Raw genomic sequence first — 16,149 nt, 5'->3', positions numbered from 1 at the left:
AAAGTTAACGACACCCCCCCCAGATCAGTTTGCATCAGTTCGGGCATGAATCGGATCGCATTGGTGTGATGCAGCTCCGTCTCCGCTCTGTGTGCGGAGACAGAGCTGTCAGGTCCTGGCTGTCCTCTATGGGGGAATCGGATGAGAACGGACCGCTTGTCCGTTCTCATCCGATCCGCCAGACGGATGGAAAATAGGATCGGATCACATGTCAGTGGACATGTCTCCGCTGACATCCGCTGCCCCACAGAGATGCATCCGTTCAGATCCAGATGAAAAACTGACAGGTGGATCTGAATGGTCCGCATGTGAAAGGGGCCTTAAAGCGGAATTAAACCCTCCTATCCTTTACAGCCAAGGAAGCTGCTTCAGTTTGATCTGCAACTGCCATGGTGCTGCACATGTGATAAGTTGTGACTCCAGATATTTGATGGTTTGACAGTTTGGTTGAGGACACAAGCAAATGCAACAGTTGGTAATTACGGTATTCCAGGAATGTGACTTTTTTGAAACCGTTAAGTCGATAGTTTAGTTCCACTTTATGATTTAATGCTATTCAGAGGCTCTGGGCTTCAGCAAAACTGTAGCCTCCAGCAAGAAGAAACCGGTACATTACTGGAGGCAATTTACAGCACACGCTAATTTTGGTAACATATTTTTCTCTGTCGTTAATTGACAGACGTAGTCTTCTTGATTCACAAGAACTGGGTTATGTTGTCTCCGCAGGAGCAGGACTAGGCAGAAAGAAAAAACGTTCTGGCTCCACCTATGGGGGCAGTCCCTGAGGGTATATCCTCCCTCTCTCTGCTACAAGGCATCAGTTTTTTTCTGTCTAGTCAGGAGTAAGGACCTAAGTTCCTTGCTGGGATCTTTTTGGTCCTGGCAAGATTTTTTCTTTAGAAAAAATATTTTTTAGGTAGTTTTCTCCAGTGTTTTTTTCCTGTGAGATCTTCAAGCAAATACGCCGGACTGGGCGACACTAGTGGTCACCCCAGCCGGCCTACGAGCGCGCGCAGACCATTGCATTGCGCTTGGTCGGCCGCGACACATTCAAGTAAGTATGCGGGGCCGGGCGACGGGCTGGATGTTGAGAACCAGTGGTCACCCCGGTTTCTGCCTACGAGCGCGTGCAGACCAGAGCTCCGCGCTGGGTCGGCCGCGACGGAGTCCCATTGGAGGGACTGACCTTGCGAGTTAAAAGTCTCGCTTGGACGCCAGGAACCAGAGAGTCGAGGCGTCCGGAGTGGTCCACAACCCCCCACCCCGGTGGAGAGGGTATTGTGAAGAGAGGGTGCCTGTCGGTTCGGTATGGTGAGTAAACGTTCCCTTTTTTCCTCATTATGAGGCAGTATGAATTATGGGCCCCTCCATACATGGTCAGTATATATCTGACACTAAAAGTCCCCCTTGTAAATACAGTATGTGTTTGGTGGGAAGTGGACTTGGTTTGAGAGCTAACACTCTACCCAGCAGACTGTAGTATTACAGCAGACATAGGAGGTATAATCCTACCTTAATTGTAGTGTACCTCCTGCAGATCGATAAACCGCCACTTAGCAGAGATGCAGGTGGATGTGCTGGGAAAAACGATTTCGTCAGTCCGCCGCCATTTTGCCGTAGACCGGGTGCATGAATGTCCTCAGGTCACGCCGGCTGCCATGTTTTTGGAGTCTATTGTCTCCCGTATGGGGGCGGCCATGTTTGATGAGCCCAGCTACCTCGTGGAGAGCTGGGAACGCCGGACGGCGTACACAGGGGGCGGAGCCACGTCCTTCTACCCGGGAAAACGAACACAGCTCTTTCCAGTCTGTAAAAGACAGACGCTGACTGCAGTTGGTTGGAAACTTCTCTGCATCGGGTGGTGAGCCTTGGGGGTCCCTCTCTCTCTCTGTGGGGATCGAGAAGCAGGTACTCTGAGGGGCGCTATTGCGCTAGGGGGAGACACATAAAAAAAAAAAAAAAGAGGTATTTTTTATTTAAAAAAAAAAAAAAGTTTTTTGTTTTTTCTGGCAGAGGTGTCCTGAATTAACATGGACCCTGCCACTCATGTGTCTCCACCGGATCCCCTCGAGGTGTCTGCAGGATCCTCCAGCACCCCACTGACGGTTGAATCATTGTCAGCTATTATGGAAACTTTTGTGTCCCGGGTGGAAGTGGCTCGTCAGGGACAGGGCGCAAGAAAGCGACCCCCGCCTAACCCCTTATTATCTGAAACTTCAGATTCAGAATCTGAGCCTATTTCTGCAGTTGCAGGTACTTCATCTGGGATTGGTGTCTCGGGTACTGTCTCTTCAGACAGTGAGGAGGATGTTTCGGCATCAGCCATAGCCCGAGAGGAAGCGTTGGTAAACGCACTCATTGTATCTGTTCAAGAAACCTTAAGATTACAGGGTATTCCGTCGGAAATCGCTGAAACTGAAATCCCCTTTGGGACTAAAAAACGCATCAAAGTGGCGAAGGTTTTTCCATTGCCCAAATGTTTTGGCAATCCAATCAAAGAAGAATGGAGTCTGCCAAAACGCACCTCTGCTATTTCTAAACGCATTAACAGGCGTTATCCGTTTGAGGAAACCCTCATTAAGAAATGGACAGAACCACCTGTGGTGGATTCACCAATTGCTAGATTGAATAAAGCCACGGTTATTCCTTTAGAAGACGCTCCGTCTTTTAAAGATCCAGTGGATCGCAAGATAGAAGCTATGTCTCGCACCATGTTTTCCTTGATTGGATCAGCTTTCAGACCAATAATTGCTATTGGTCTGGTTTCGCAGACTGTAACTGAATGGACCAAGTGGTTACGCCGGGACTTAGAAGAGGTCCCTCAGGCGGTATCAGATTTGTTGGAACAAATGATACAGGGGTTACAGTTTGTGTGTGATGCGGCGTTAGACGCCACTCCATTATTGGCGCGAGCATCAGTTTCAGCAGTGGTTCTCAGGCGTACACTGTGGCTAAAAGGTTGGTTAGCCGACCAAGGTTCCAAAAAAGCATTGGCTAATATCCCCTTTTTAGGAGAGCGTCTATTTGGAGCCAACTTAGATGAGCTCATTAAGGATCTCACGGGAGGAAAGAGCACCTTTTTACCGCAAAATGTTAAAGGTAAAGGACCTCGTCAAAGACGAGGGCCTTCTTTCTCTGCTCACAAAAAGTTTTTTCGTCCCGCGGGTGAAAAAATTAAGTCCTCCAAAGCTCCTTCAGGAGGCTTCAGGGGACGTTGGTCGGGCAAGCAAAAGCCCGCCCCCTCCAGACCTGAAGATAAATCGTCCAAAGCCTGAAGGTGCGCCCCCACCCATAATGGGGGTGGGGGGACGTCTTCGCCGGTTCCCGGATCCATGGCTTTCCAGAATCCCGGACAAGTGGGTTTGCGAAGTCATAAGGTCAGGGTACAAGATCGAGTTTCGATCTCTCCCACCGGCGCGATTCTTCCCTTCCAATATCCGACTATCCCCGGATCGTTTAGAAGATCTGCGGAGAGCAGTCACGGATTTACTACAACAAGGAGTGGTAGTCCACGTTCCTTGGACAGAACGTTTTCAAGGGTTTTATTCAAACCTATTTACAATACCCAGGAAAGAGGGCAAAGTGCGTCCAATTCTGGACTTAAGGGCACTCAATTCCTTTCTCAACATAAGGAAATTCAAGATGGAATCCATTCGCACAGTAGCAGCCTTCCTGCATCCAGGGGATGTCCTAGCGTCCATAGACATCAAGGACGCCTATCTTCACATTCCCATTTTCGCAGGACATCAGCGGTTTCTACGCTTTTCCGTAGAAAAGAACCACTATCAGTTTGTGGCGTTACCTTTCGGTCTCGCCACGGCTCCTCGGGTCTTCACGAAGGTGTTGGCCCCAATGTTGGCACTACTGCGCCAAAGAGGCATATCGATTCTAGGTTACCTAGACGATCTCCTGCTTCATGCAGAGTCTCCTCAGACCCTGCTACAAAACATAGAAATTACTATAATTTCTTTACAGGAATTCGGGTGGCTGGTGAACCAGCAAAAGTCATTTCTGGTTCCCACCCAGAGGCTCGAATATCTGGGTCTAATTCTAGACACAGTCAGGTCAAGAGTTTTCCTTCCGGTAGGGAAACTCCGGAAGATTCAATCAGCAGTCCAGTTGTTACTATCCAACAGCTGGTCTTCTCTTCGAACTTGCATGAGGGTTCTGGGGTTGATGGTGGCTTCCTTCGAAGCAGTCCCATTTGCCCAGTCCCACACCCGAATTCTTCAGCAAGAGATTCTTCTCAGATGGAATCGGAATCCGGAATCCCTGGACAATCGGATCCGATTGAGCAAACAGACCAGAGAGTCTCTGGTTTGGTGGCTTCGGTCTCCGATGCTCAGCCAGGGAAAGTCATTTCTGCCAATATATTGGACGATAGTGACCACGGATGCCAGTCTATCCGGATGGGGAGGAATTCTCGGTCAGTTATCTGTCCAGGGACTTTGGTCCCTGGAAGAATCCAGGTTGCCGATAAATGTATTGGAACTGAGAGCGATCAGACTTTGTCTGATTCACTGGACCGAGCAGCTCCAGGGCAGCCCGGTTCGGATCCAGTCGGACAACGCCACGGCTGTGGCTTATGTCAATCACCAGGGGGGCACCAAGAGTGTCCGAGCGGCCAAAGAAGTGGCTTGCATTCTTCGCTGGGCGGAACGATTTGTTCCAGCTATCTCTGCGGTGTTCATTCCGGAGGTGGAGAATTGGCAGGCAGATTATCTCAGCCGTCAGACTCTGGATCAGGGGGAATGGTCCCTCCATCCAGAAGTTTTCCACCAGTTGTGCCTACGGTGGGGCACCCCGGATGTGGATCTGTTGGCATCACGATTCAACAGGAAAGTACAGAGATTCGTGGCTCGCTCCCGCGATCCTCTAGCAGAGACCGCAGACGCACTGATCGCCCCGTGGGGGCAATACCAGCTAATGTATGCCTTCCCTCCTCTCGGGTTACTGCCCAGACTTCTTCGCAGGATAGAGGAGGAAGGAATTCCAGTAATCCTGGTAGCTCCGGACTGGCCTCGCCGAGCTTGGTACGCCGACGTGGTCAGACTGGTGGCGGACGTCCCGTGGAGACTTCCTCTCAGGGAGGACCTACTGTCTCCGGGACCGATCTTCCATCCTGCTTTACGATCGCTGGCTTTAACGGCCTGGCTATTGAGACCCAGGTGCTGAAGGACAAGGGATTGTCAGCTTCAGTTATTCCTACTCTAGTTAAAGCAAGGAAAGCGACTTCCAGAAAGATTTATCATCGTACATGGAAGTCCTACATTGCATGGTGTGAACCTCTGGGGTTCCGTCCACGGTCTTATTCGGTTAGTCGAATATTAGCTTTTCTGCAACAAGGGGTTGAGCAGAAACTGGCCTTGAGCACTATCAAGGGTCAGGTCTCAGCATTAGCTATCTTCTTTCGTTACCCCCTGTTCCCTGTTAAGGCGCACTCCACTCGGGCACTTAGTGCGTCATGGGCCTTTCGCCATCAGGCGTCAGTGGTCCAGGTGTGCAAGGCGGCTACCTGGTCGTCGGTGCATACCTTTTACAAAACATTATAAAGTTGATGTAATGGCATCGTCTGATGCCTCAACTGGCCGCAAGGTTTTGCAGGCCGCCATTTGAGGAGACCAGTGGTCTGCCTCGAGGGTTTTTTTCCGTTGGAAATTTTCATTTGAGTCTCATTCTTTGTTTATAATGAGCCTTTAAAACTTCTAGTTTGGCACCGGTTGGGCCTTCTAGATTGGATTTTGATTTCGGTCAATCCCACCCCTCATTTGTGGCACTGCTTCTGGATGTGTCAGTTCTTGTGAATCAAGAAGACTACGTCTGTCAATGAGCGACAGAGAAAATCGGATTTTTGTAAGATCTTACCGTAAAATCCTTTTCTCTTAGCTCATTGACAGACGTAGTACCCGCCCCTCTATCATTGAGTTGGGTTGGGTTAAATTCTCTGTTGCTGCTTTGTGACAGAACTGATGCCTTGTAGCAGAGAGAGGGAGGATATACCCTCAGGGACTGCCCCTAAGGTGGAGCCAGAACGTTTTTTCTTTCTGCCTAGTCCTGCTCCTGCGGAGACAACATAACCCAGTTCTTGTGAATCAAGAAGACTACGTCTGTCAATGAGCTAAGAGAAAAGGATTTTACGGTAAGATCTTACAAAAATCCGATTATTTTTGTGGAATTGCTTAAAATACCATTATTTTTATCAAGTTGTTATGGATAAAGATCTATAAAAGGTGTAGTAGCGCCAAACACTGTAACTAGATATTAAACAATGTAGAGTGTCCACAATAAGTCCCAATAGTCCAAAAGAGATGAGAAGTAGTGGAGACCAATTCCCAATATCAGAGCCGTGCGGATGAAAAGAAGCCAACACCCAAGCGTGGAAATATGCCAACTGCTTACCAGATATTAGATGGATATGGGCGATGTAATAAACTCAAATTGGGCCATCAATGACAGACAGTGCCAACGGTATAACTCATCGATTCCCAGTGTCTCAACGGATCATGGTTTAAGGGCAATGAAGGCTCAAATCGTACCACCAGACAGAGTAATGATCTCAGCAATAGTCAATTCACCTCAAAAGAAAGGGGCAGGACATAGTGCAGACTGTACAAACTCAGGTTTAATAATTGCATAAAAATATACTCACACAAAGGTGAATGTATACAGGCATCGTAAATGAGTAAAAACCGCGGTGTTGGTGGCGTGCTGCTCGTTCCGGATCACCTGACGCGTGTCGTCAAGGAAGTGACATCATCAGAGGTGGACCGGATGTACACGGCAGCACGCATATAAAAGGACAAACCGGAAATGACGTATGCGGATGTAAACCGCAAGTGCGTTCCACTTGGTCGTCAGCCGGAACCGGAAGTGACGCACGCGGAAAACATCCGTCAATGCGTTCCAACGGGTTCCACCGGCCGGAAATAGCCTATGACAGCTATAATAAGTTTATGTAACCAAATTTATAAGAGTAATTGTGTACTCAACCAACCAGATACAATCACTCTAAACAGCCGGCGCTGATGGAACGAAAAAGAAAAAAAGAAAGAAAAAAAAACTACCAGCATAGACAAAAACAGAGATCAAGTGGAAGGCACATAACACAGTTGCATGCTATGCAATTTTTCTATGCAAGAGAAGATCTATACATCTCAAATAATAAAAAAATGCCATTAAACACATATAACACTGGATATGAAATTAACCCACTCAAGGTCATATAAATATCCCATAAATAATAAAACGTTGTAGAAGAGGACGGAGGATATTAATGCTGACTCAGACGGATATAAAGTAACAGCATCAAATATCCACACCGTCCCAACCTTCATAAAATAACAAATACTGACTCTGAAAAAACTAATAAAATAACATGGGATAAAATACATCACTAAAAGATCCTCATAAGTAATGATATCCAAAATAATTAACTGTTATTAATGTAACAGTTCACATCCCACTCAACATTCAGCCCCCATGGAGAGTAAGTCCTCATATTAAAAATCCACCGAGTTTCGAGACGGGAAATTTCACGGTGGACGTGGCTTCCTCTCCAATGGGGGGTGAATTTGTCGATCCCCCAGATCTTAGTACCCACAGGGTTTTTATCGTGGCAATTGGCGTAATGCCTTGAAACGCTATGGTTGGGAAAATCCTTTCTGATATTTTTGATATGTTCCCTCACCCTCACTGTCAATGTCCGCTTGGTGCGGCCTATATATTGTAATCCAAATTGCTCTCATCATATCCCTTATCGAGATCAATGTAACATTGATGACGTCCTCCTCCTATGGGATGGCGACAGATTATCTTTGGACGATTTCATTAATGACCTCAATTCCAACGCTTTGGGGATTGTCCTTCAGCATGAGGTTAGTGATAGCAAGATTAATTTCCTTGACTTATCAATAGAGATTAAGGATAGCACAATTGTGACAAGCACTTTTTTCAAACCGACCGACCGTAACGGTTACATCGAACAGGGAAGTTGTCACCACCCCTCATGGTTGCGATCGGTACCTCGGAGTCAGTTTTTACGACTTCGTCGCAATTGTACTAGTAAAGAAAGTTATCACAGTCAAGCTCTAATGCTGAGGGATAAGTTTCTCGATAAGGGATATGATGAGAGCAATTTGGATAAGGTGTTGTATGATGTTGAGAACGTTGACAGGTCTACTTTATTACATAAGCAGCCTAAACAACAAGCAGATTCCAATCGCTTTGCCTTTTCCTTCATCACCACCTATTCAAAGCAGTTTGGAGACGTGAAACGTATTTTTAAAAAACATTGGAGGGTTCTCCAAAATGACAAGGTACTGGGCCCTCAACTACCTGAAGTTCCACCAGTTGTGTTCAGGGGTGTTGAGCCTTTGCGTCTCCAGATTGCTCCGAACGTTCTCGACAAGCCTGAACGGTTACCTTTCTTTCATACCTTGACTGGCTACTATCCATGTAGGAAGTGCTCGGTATGTAAAGTAAATTCTCTTACCGGTAGAAAATTCTGCGAGGTTACATCTACGGCTACCTCCAAGACACACCCCATCAAACCCTTCATTGGTTGTTCCTCCAATAATGTGGTCTATCTCCTGCAATGTCCATGCGGCCTACAATATATAGGCCGCACCAAGCGGACATTGACAGTGAGGGTGAGGGAACATATCAAAAATATCAGAAAGGGTTTTCCCAACCATAGCGTTTCAAGGCATTACGCCAATTGCCACGATAAAAACCCTGTGGGTACTAAGATCTGGGGGATCGACAAATTCACCCCCCATTGGAGAGGAAGCCACGTCCACCGTGAAATTTCCCGTCTCGAAACTCGGTGGATTTTTAATATGAGGACTTACTCTCCATGGGGGCTGAATGTTGAGTGGGATGTGAACTGTTACATTAATAACAGTTAATTATTTTGGATATCATTACTTATGAGGATCTTTTAGTGATGTATTTTATCCTATGTTATTTTATTAGTTTTTTCAGAGTCAGTATTTGTTATTTTATGAAGGTTGGGACGGTGTGGATATTTGATGCTGTTACTTTATATCCGTCTGAGTCAGCATTAATATCCTCCGTCCTCTTCTACAACGTTTTATTATTTATGGGATATTTATATGACCTTGAGTGGGTTAATTTCATATCCAGTGTTATATGTGTTTAATGGCATTTTTTTATTATTTGAGATGTATAGATCTTCTCTTGCATAGAAAAATTGCATAGCATGCAACTGTGTTATGTGCCTTCCACTTGATCTCTGTTTTTGTCTATGCTGGTAGTTTTTTTTTCTTTCTTTTTTTCTTTTTCGTTCTATCAGCGCCGGCTGTTTAGAGTGATTGTATCTGGTTGGTTGAGTACACAATTACTCTTATAAATTTGGTTACATAAACTTATTATAGCTGTCATAGGCTATTTCCGGCCGGTGGAACCCGTTGGAACGCATTGACGGATGTTTTCCGCGTGCGTCACTTCCGGTTCCGGCTGACGACCAAGTGGAACGCACTTGCGGTTTACATCCGCATACGTCATTTCCGGTTTGTCCTTTTATATGCGTGCTGCCGTGTACATCCGGTCCACCTCTGATGATGTCACTTCCTTGACGACACGCGTCAGATGATCCGGAACGAGCAGCACGCCACCAACACCGCGGTTTTTACTCATTTACGATGCCTGTATACATTCACCTTTGTGTGAGTATATTTTTATGCAATTATTAAACCTGAGTTTGTACAGTCTGCACTATGTCCTGCCCCTTTCTTTTGAGGTGAATTGACTATTGCTGAGATCATTACTCTGTCTGGTGGTACGATTTGAGCCTTCATTGCCCTTAAACCATGATCCGTTGAGACACTGGGAATCGATGAGTTATACCGTTGGCACTGTCTGTCATTGATGGCCCAATTTGAGTTTTACATCGCCCATATCCATCTAATATCTGGTAAGCAGTTGGCATATTTCCACGCTTGGGTGTTGGCTTCTTTTCATCCGCACGGCTCTGATATTGGGAATTGGTCTCCACTACTTCTCATCTCTTTTGGACTATTGGGACTTATTGTGGACACTCTACATTGTTTAATATCTAGTTACAGTGTTTGGCGCTACTACACCTTTTATATATGCCTATATGATTTGTAATCTATCATTTAGTTGGCTGCCTTCACATTTATTTTCAGGATCCTCAATATTATTTAATTTCTTGTTGTCCGAGCGCAGATTCTTTTCCCTTTTTTTATAGATAAAGATCTGCTTTAATGGCTACCACTCTACAAACCATGAACAGGGTTTCTGTCCGGACCAATCTAGTATAATGTGGCCACACTTCTTCATCCAATATAACAAAATTTGAATATTTGTTGTGCTTGACCAATGAAAATAATAAAAAGAATAAAACACAATAGCATAATGCTGTCAATCCACAACACATCAAATTTACAAAGAGAAAAAGGTGCAGCACTAAAGAATGAATCATTAAAAACCAAAGTCCATAATATAAAAAATAGTTCATCAGAAACTAAAGTTCATAATAAAGGAGCCATATGAGGTGGATGGAAGTAGATCTGAGAATCTGTGGGAAAAACCTTCACCAGCACCCAATCACACAGCCGCTTACCAGAGGATATAGACCCCCATTACAGAGATCTATATTAACATGATGAATATAATCCTCTGTCACAAAGGCTCAATGAGGATCCCAGAGAGATATTCAGTATTCTCAGTAGAATAAATTTACTTGCAGATCATACAGGTGCGATTCCACCATTATGCAGATGTACTGTATATGTGGAGATAAAATAATTGCCCCTCACTTCATGACGAAACCGGTAGGGAAGCAGGAAGGACTTGAGACGCTCCTCTAGCTTATGCTCGCTGGGATCTGGCGGTCTTCCTTATGTGTTCAAACGCCGCATAGTGGAGCTAACCCTCGGATTAGTGCTGTGTATGAACTTTGAGTGTGGAACAACGTTTTTTAACTGTGAGTGGTTCATTTTTATTTAATAAAGCCTATGCATACAACTACACTATGAGGGGCATTTATTTTTATTTTATCTCCACATATATATATCTACATAATGGTGGAATCGTACCTGTATGATCTGCAAGTGGATTTATTCTAAGGGGAATACTGAATATCTCTCCCGGATCCTCATTGAGCCTTTGTGACAGACGATTATATATTCATCATGTTTAATATAGATCTCAGTAATGGGGGTCTATATCCTCTGGTAAGCGGCTGTGTGATTGGGTGCTGGTGAACGTTTTTCCCACAGATTCTCAGATCCACTTCCATCCACAATATAACAAAATATCAGCTGTCAGGGATACTTGGAATGGGGAGCTGAAAACTGCAATATATTTATCACAGCTAAACTGCTCCAACTATGTTGCTGGGCATTGCTTTATACCAACAGTCCCGAACCTTTCTGGCACCAGGGACTGGTTTAATGGCAGAAATTTTCCCAGAGATTGGGGGGATGGGGTTGTGACAGGAGTCACTTTGGTTGGGGGGGTCTGTGGAACTCCGCTTACCTTAGAGTGGTTGGAAATCCCTTTCTCGGTCCTTTAGGTCCCTCTTATGTGTAAGTCACCCTGTGTATATTAGGGGCACAGGGTGACCGAGATAATGATGGACCGCTACTTAATGAACACTGAGAATATGGTTTGGATAAATGGGAGAGTAATATTTATCCACAATATCCCTCAAGAAATCTATGATATATTAATTCCACTGTATCAGAATGATAGAACATTCTATGAGTTTAGACTATTATAGGTAGGAGCTGGACAGTCTGCTACTGGGGTATCCTGCTATTGTCTGTCTAATAAGGAGGTGTTCTGTGTTTACACTTAGGGTAATGTGTATTTTACTTTGAGTTTGATGCTGGCAAGTCTGACCTTGAATGAGATCCCTGATTGTCCAGGTGGCTAGTTTAATTAACTTAATGATTAGCTATGGTAATTCTATTCCTGTGTGCAGTTTTCTATTTTTAGGGTAATAGGATCAGGAAGGGGGTGTCCTCCTGTGGGATATATATTCTGTGTGAGTTTGTCAAATAAACATTCCAGTTTTATACGCGCTATTGTCGGCTAGTCTTGTATATTGCGGCTATAATATCTGATATCTATGTTCAAGACTGGAAGAAGCAGTATACTGAATATAGGACTCAAGCACAGCGTGGGTCGGTTCTGTCACAGGGGTTGTGGTGGATGCATTGGGGGATGGGATATTCAGAGTCTGTCCTTGGCACCGGAACCCGTCCCGGTCCGCAGGCCCGGGGATTGGGGACCCCTAATTATACAACACAGCACTGCTTTTTTTTTTTCTTCCATTTGTATGCAGGCATTTCGGTTGCACCATTTCTACTCCTAGTAGCCATACAATAATTATTATTGCTGATTCTTCATTCACTAACCAGCTGATTTAATTCAGCAGTGTAAAGTGATCTGTTGCAGATGCCTTTGAAAATAAGATTTGAGCAGTTAGTGCCCTTTCACACTGATCTTTTTGATGCCTTCCCATTGACTAAGGGCTTTTTATAACTGATCCATTTTTTCAGTTAAAAAAGTGGAAGAAAAGGAGAAGAAAAATGCATCTATGCAAAACCTTTGGAACTCTTCACTAGGGATGATCGAACGGTTCGGGTCGACCATCGCTTCGACCCGAACATTGGCTGTTCTAAATTTGTCCGAATTCCGAACTTTTTGCGGTAAAAGTTCAGAATTCGGCCACCAGAACCGCCCAAAATGCAATGGGACAGGAACTGGGCTTTAAAAGCCCATGATTGGCCCAGAAACGTCAGTAAAAGCCAATTGAGGGGGCAGGAGTCTGCTAGGAATGTGATTGGAGTGACTACGGGGTCCAGAGGCCAATCAGTAGTGAATACGCCCCCCAGTATATAACATAGCCCCGTCAAACCTCTAGCACTGTAATACAGGGGCTGTGGAAGAGAGTGGAAGCATTTGTGTTACTCCTGCTGTATGGAGCTGTTCTTTTAGTGTGAGGAAAGGGATATGCAGTGTAGTTAGGGTACTATATACCACTATAGTTAGATTCAATAATCTAGTTTCTGTAGGGATACCTTTAAGTGTCAGGGTGACCGTAGTGTAGTTTAGGTGACCTGACTCTTCTATGTCAGGCTGACCGTAATGAAGTTTAGCTGACTTAGCCTGCCATACCAGGGTGATCGAACTCTTCTATGTCAGGCTGACCCCACTATGCAGATTTTGGGTTAGGGATATATATATATATATGTGTGTGTATGTATATATATATATGTATATATATATATATATATATATATATATATATATATATATATATATATGTATGTGTATATATGTATGTGTGTGTGTGTGTGTGTGTGTGTATGTATGTATGTATGATATATATATATATATATATATATATATATATATATATATATATATATATATATATATATATATAGATTACCCCTATACAGAAGTTCAGATGTCATGCCTGCCTGAAAAAAAAACGCCCAGGTGTGAAAGGAGGGTAACGCCATCCCTGCACTACTGAAATTCTAAGAAAAATTATCTTTTTTTTGTTTCTGGTTCTGGACATGCTACAGAGCTGAAACTTCACAGGTACACTTTGTAGACACCCCCCCCCCCCCAGACACTAAATCCAAAGAAATCTAATTTTTTTTTTTTCAATAATTGGCTCTCTATCAAAAACGACAATTTTTAAGAACTTTTTTTTGCCTGATTCATAGTCCCTGGGGCATGACCCAGAACCCTAGGCACTTTTTAGGCGCATTTATTGGGTTTTAGGGCTTTAAAATTGTGTTTTTTGGTTCCAGAAGTTCGGGTCCCATTGATTTCAGTGGGGTTCTGGAATCCGAACCGAAGTTTCGGGAAGTTCTGGTGTTCTGGCCGAACCAAACTTTTCAAAAGTTCGATCATCCCTACGTCTTCACATCAGTCAGTTGCATTTCAGTTGAGTTCTTAAAGAGGTTGTAAACTCGTTTTAAAAAATTTTATTTTTTTTACAACCTGCAAGAGAAAGACATAATGAGCTAGTATGCATCGCATACTAGCTCATTATGAAATACTTACCTTAGAACGAGCCCCCGCCGTGCCGCTCTCTTACCTGTATGACGGGCGACATGACATGTCGCCCGTCTTCCGGGATCGCGGCATCCGGCCATCTGATTGGCCGGAGCCGCGGTGACGTCACTCCCGCGCGCGGGAGCCGACGGTCACGGCACGGGGCTCTGAAGGAACGGCACGATCAGCCGTTCCTTCAGAGCGCATGCGCCAGTGACGTCACTGGCTCCATTAAAGGTAAATATCTCCTAAACGGTGCAAGTTTAGGAGATATTTACAGTACCTATAGGTAAGCCTTATCATAGGCTTACCTATAGGTACAACTTCCTGAGGAGGGTTTACTTCCTCTTTAAAGTCCTGCTTGCTGCATTTTTTTGGTGCGTGTTTGGTGTGTGTTTAATGGCCCTTTCACACTGATCAGTTTTTGATGCGCTTTTGTTCAGGTGTGAAGAGTCCCACTTAAAAGGATGAATTTTTATTGTACAATTCTACCGTTTTTTTTTTTTTAAATGAACCAAAATTGATCAGTATGAAAGCAGCCTTGAGCTACTTTGACATTGCTTCTTTGTAAAAATGCATATGCATTTCGGGTGCATTTTGCACCTTTGAAAAAAAGAACACGTGACTCGTAAACCACACCAAAAATGCAACCGTAGTTTCTTGCCATGTTTTTTATGGTGTTTCTATTCATTTCAATTGCAAGACGCAAGTTTTCTATTCATTTCAATGGCAAGATGCAGCAAGCGGGGTTTTACAAATCGCAGTGGACCCATAGCTGATCAATGTGAAGAATTCCATAGGATTTCATGGTCATGCGTTTTATTTTATTTTTTCTTCCTTTTTTTTTTTTTTTCCAACTCAAAAGTGGAAGAAAAACTGATCAGTATGAAAGCAGCCTTAGTTCCCTTTCACACGGGTGATATGATCAGGTCAGTTTTTCAGGTGGACTTGATGGCGCCCTCTATTCTCTTCTATGGAGTGGCGTATTCCGCTGACACCTGCCGCCATCAGATCCGATCTTGTACGCCAAAAACAGACAGAATAGGGGACCTATTCCCCATCCGTCTGGCGGATCAGTTAGAAACGGACAGGCAGTCCGTTTCCATCCGATTGTCCCATTGACGGGAGTGGGCTGAGCGGACACAGACCTGTCATCTGCCTGGATAACGGGGATCAGAGGAGAGATTCTCCACTCAGCAAGCCTATCCCGCTTCACGGAGATGACCATGGGAAAGGGGGCTAAGGATTTTAAAATTATAACTTCTATCTAGCTGCCTTTTGATTAGTCCATTTTGTGCAATGTTCTGTTATATACATGTGCTGTGAGGGTTCTGTGAACCAGAAGCAACACAAAGCCTCTGACCAGCAGTGATGTCCGTGTTCTGATCTTTGAACTTGATGAGCTTCTAATCTTCTTTTATTTGCTTTCCTTTTTTGCCTCAGTGACCTGGAACCACTGCGGAAGATTAGACGGAGAAGTCCCCATGATGACACAGAATCTTTTACTGTGTTTCTAAGGTCGGATGTAGAGACCAAGTAAGTGAAATTGATGCAAATAAAAACTTCATCCTGTGTGTGACTTGAATGGGTTAAATCCACAGGAACCCAATTTAAATGGCACGCTTAGTAAGTGCAACTGCTGCGAGGTGCAAAGTGAACATTTCAATTATCAGAACGCAACTGCTTTTGTTGTGTTGTAGCTCTGTAGGGGCACCACTAAACAAGTAGAATTTTGTATTGAGTGTCAGCTGCTGTCATCTCTATCTTTTTTTTTTTAATTTTCTTTATTAAAGATTTTCAACATACAAAACTTTATTAATACAATAATATCATCCCTCCTTAAGTGGGGGGATTTAAGCTATATGCATATATCTCCCTTACTTTTTCCCCCTCCCCTCCCCTATCCCCCACCCCCCCCTTGCGGAAGATACTTAATGAGCCCTTATTTCTCCTTTTTTATACTCTTGCCATACTTCCCAAATCTCTATTCTATTTTCATACTCTTGGTCCTGTTCTCCCCAGGGTTTTAATAATTCTAATTTTCTTGTTGTCTCCACCCGTGATATCCATTCTTTATTTGATGGG

General features: G+C 44.3%; 1 protein-coding gene across 1 annotated transcript in view; it reads left to right on the top strand.

The window, feature by feature from the left end:
- Positions 1 to 16,149, top strand: part of SLC30A9 (solute carrier family 30 member 9) — a 201,967-nt gene that overhangs the window by 52,425 nt on the left and 133,393 nt on the right. The window contains exon 5 of the mRNA XM_082243525.1: positions 15,508 to 15,600. Coding sequence (XP_082099651.1) covers positions 15,508 to 15,600 — 93 coding nt within the window. The remainder of the gene's footprint in view (positions 1 to 15,507; positions 15,601 to 16,149) is intronic.

Source organism: Pelophylax lessonae (assembly GCF_965119305.1).
Source record: "Pelophylax lessonae genome assembly, chromosome: 1".
NCBI lineage: Eukaryota > Metazoa > Chordata > Amphibia > Anura > Ranidae > Pelophylax > Pelophylax lessonae.
Note: the sequence above shows the minus strand (reverse complement) of the source record. Positions and strands in the feature narration are given on the sequence as shown.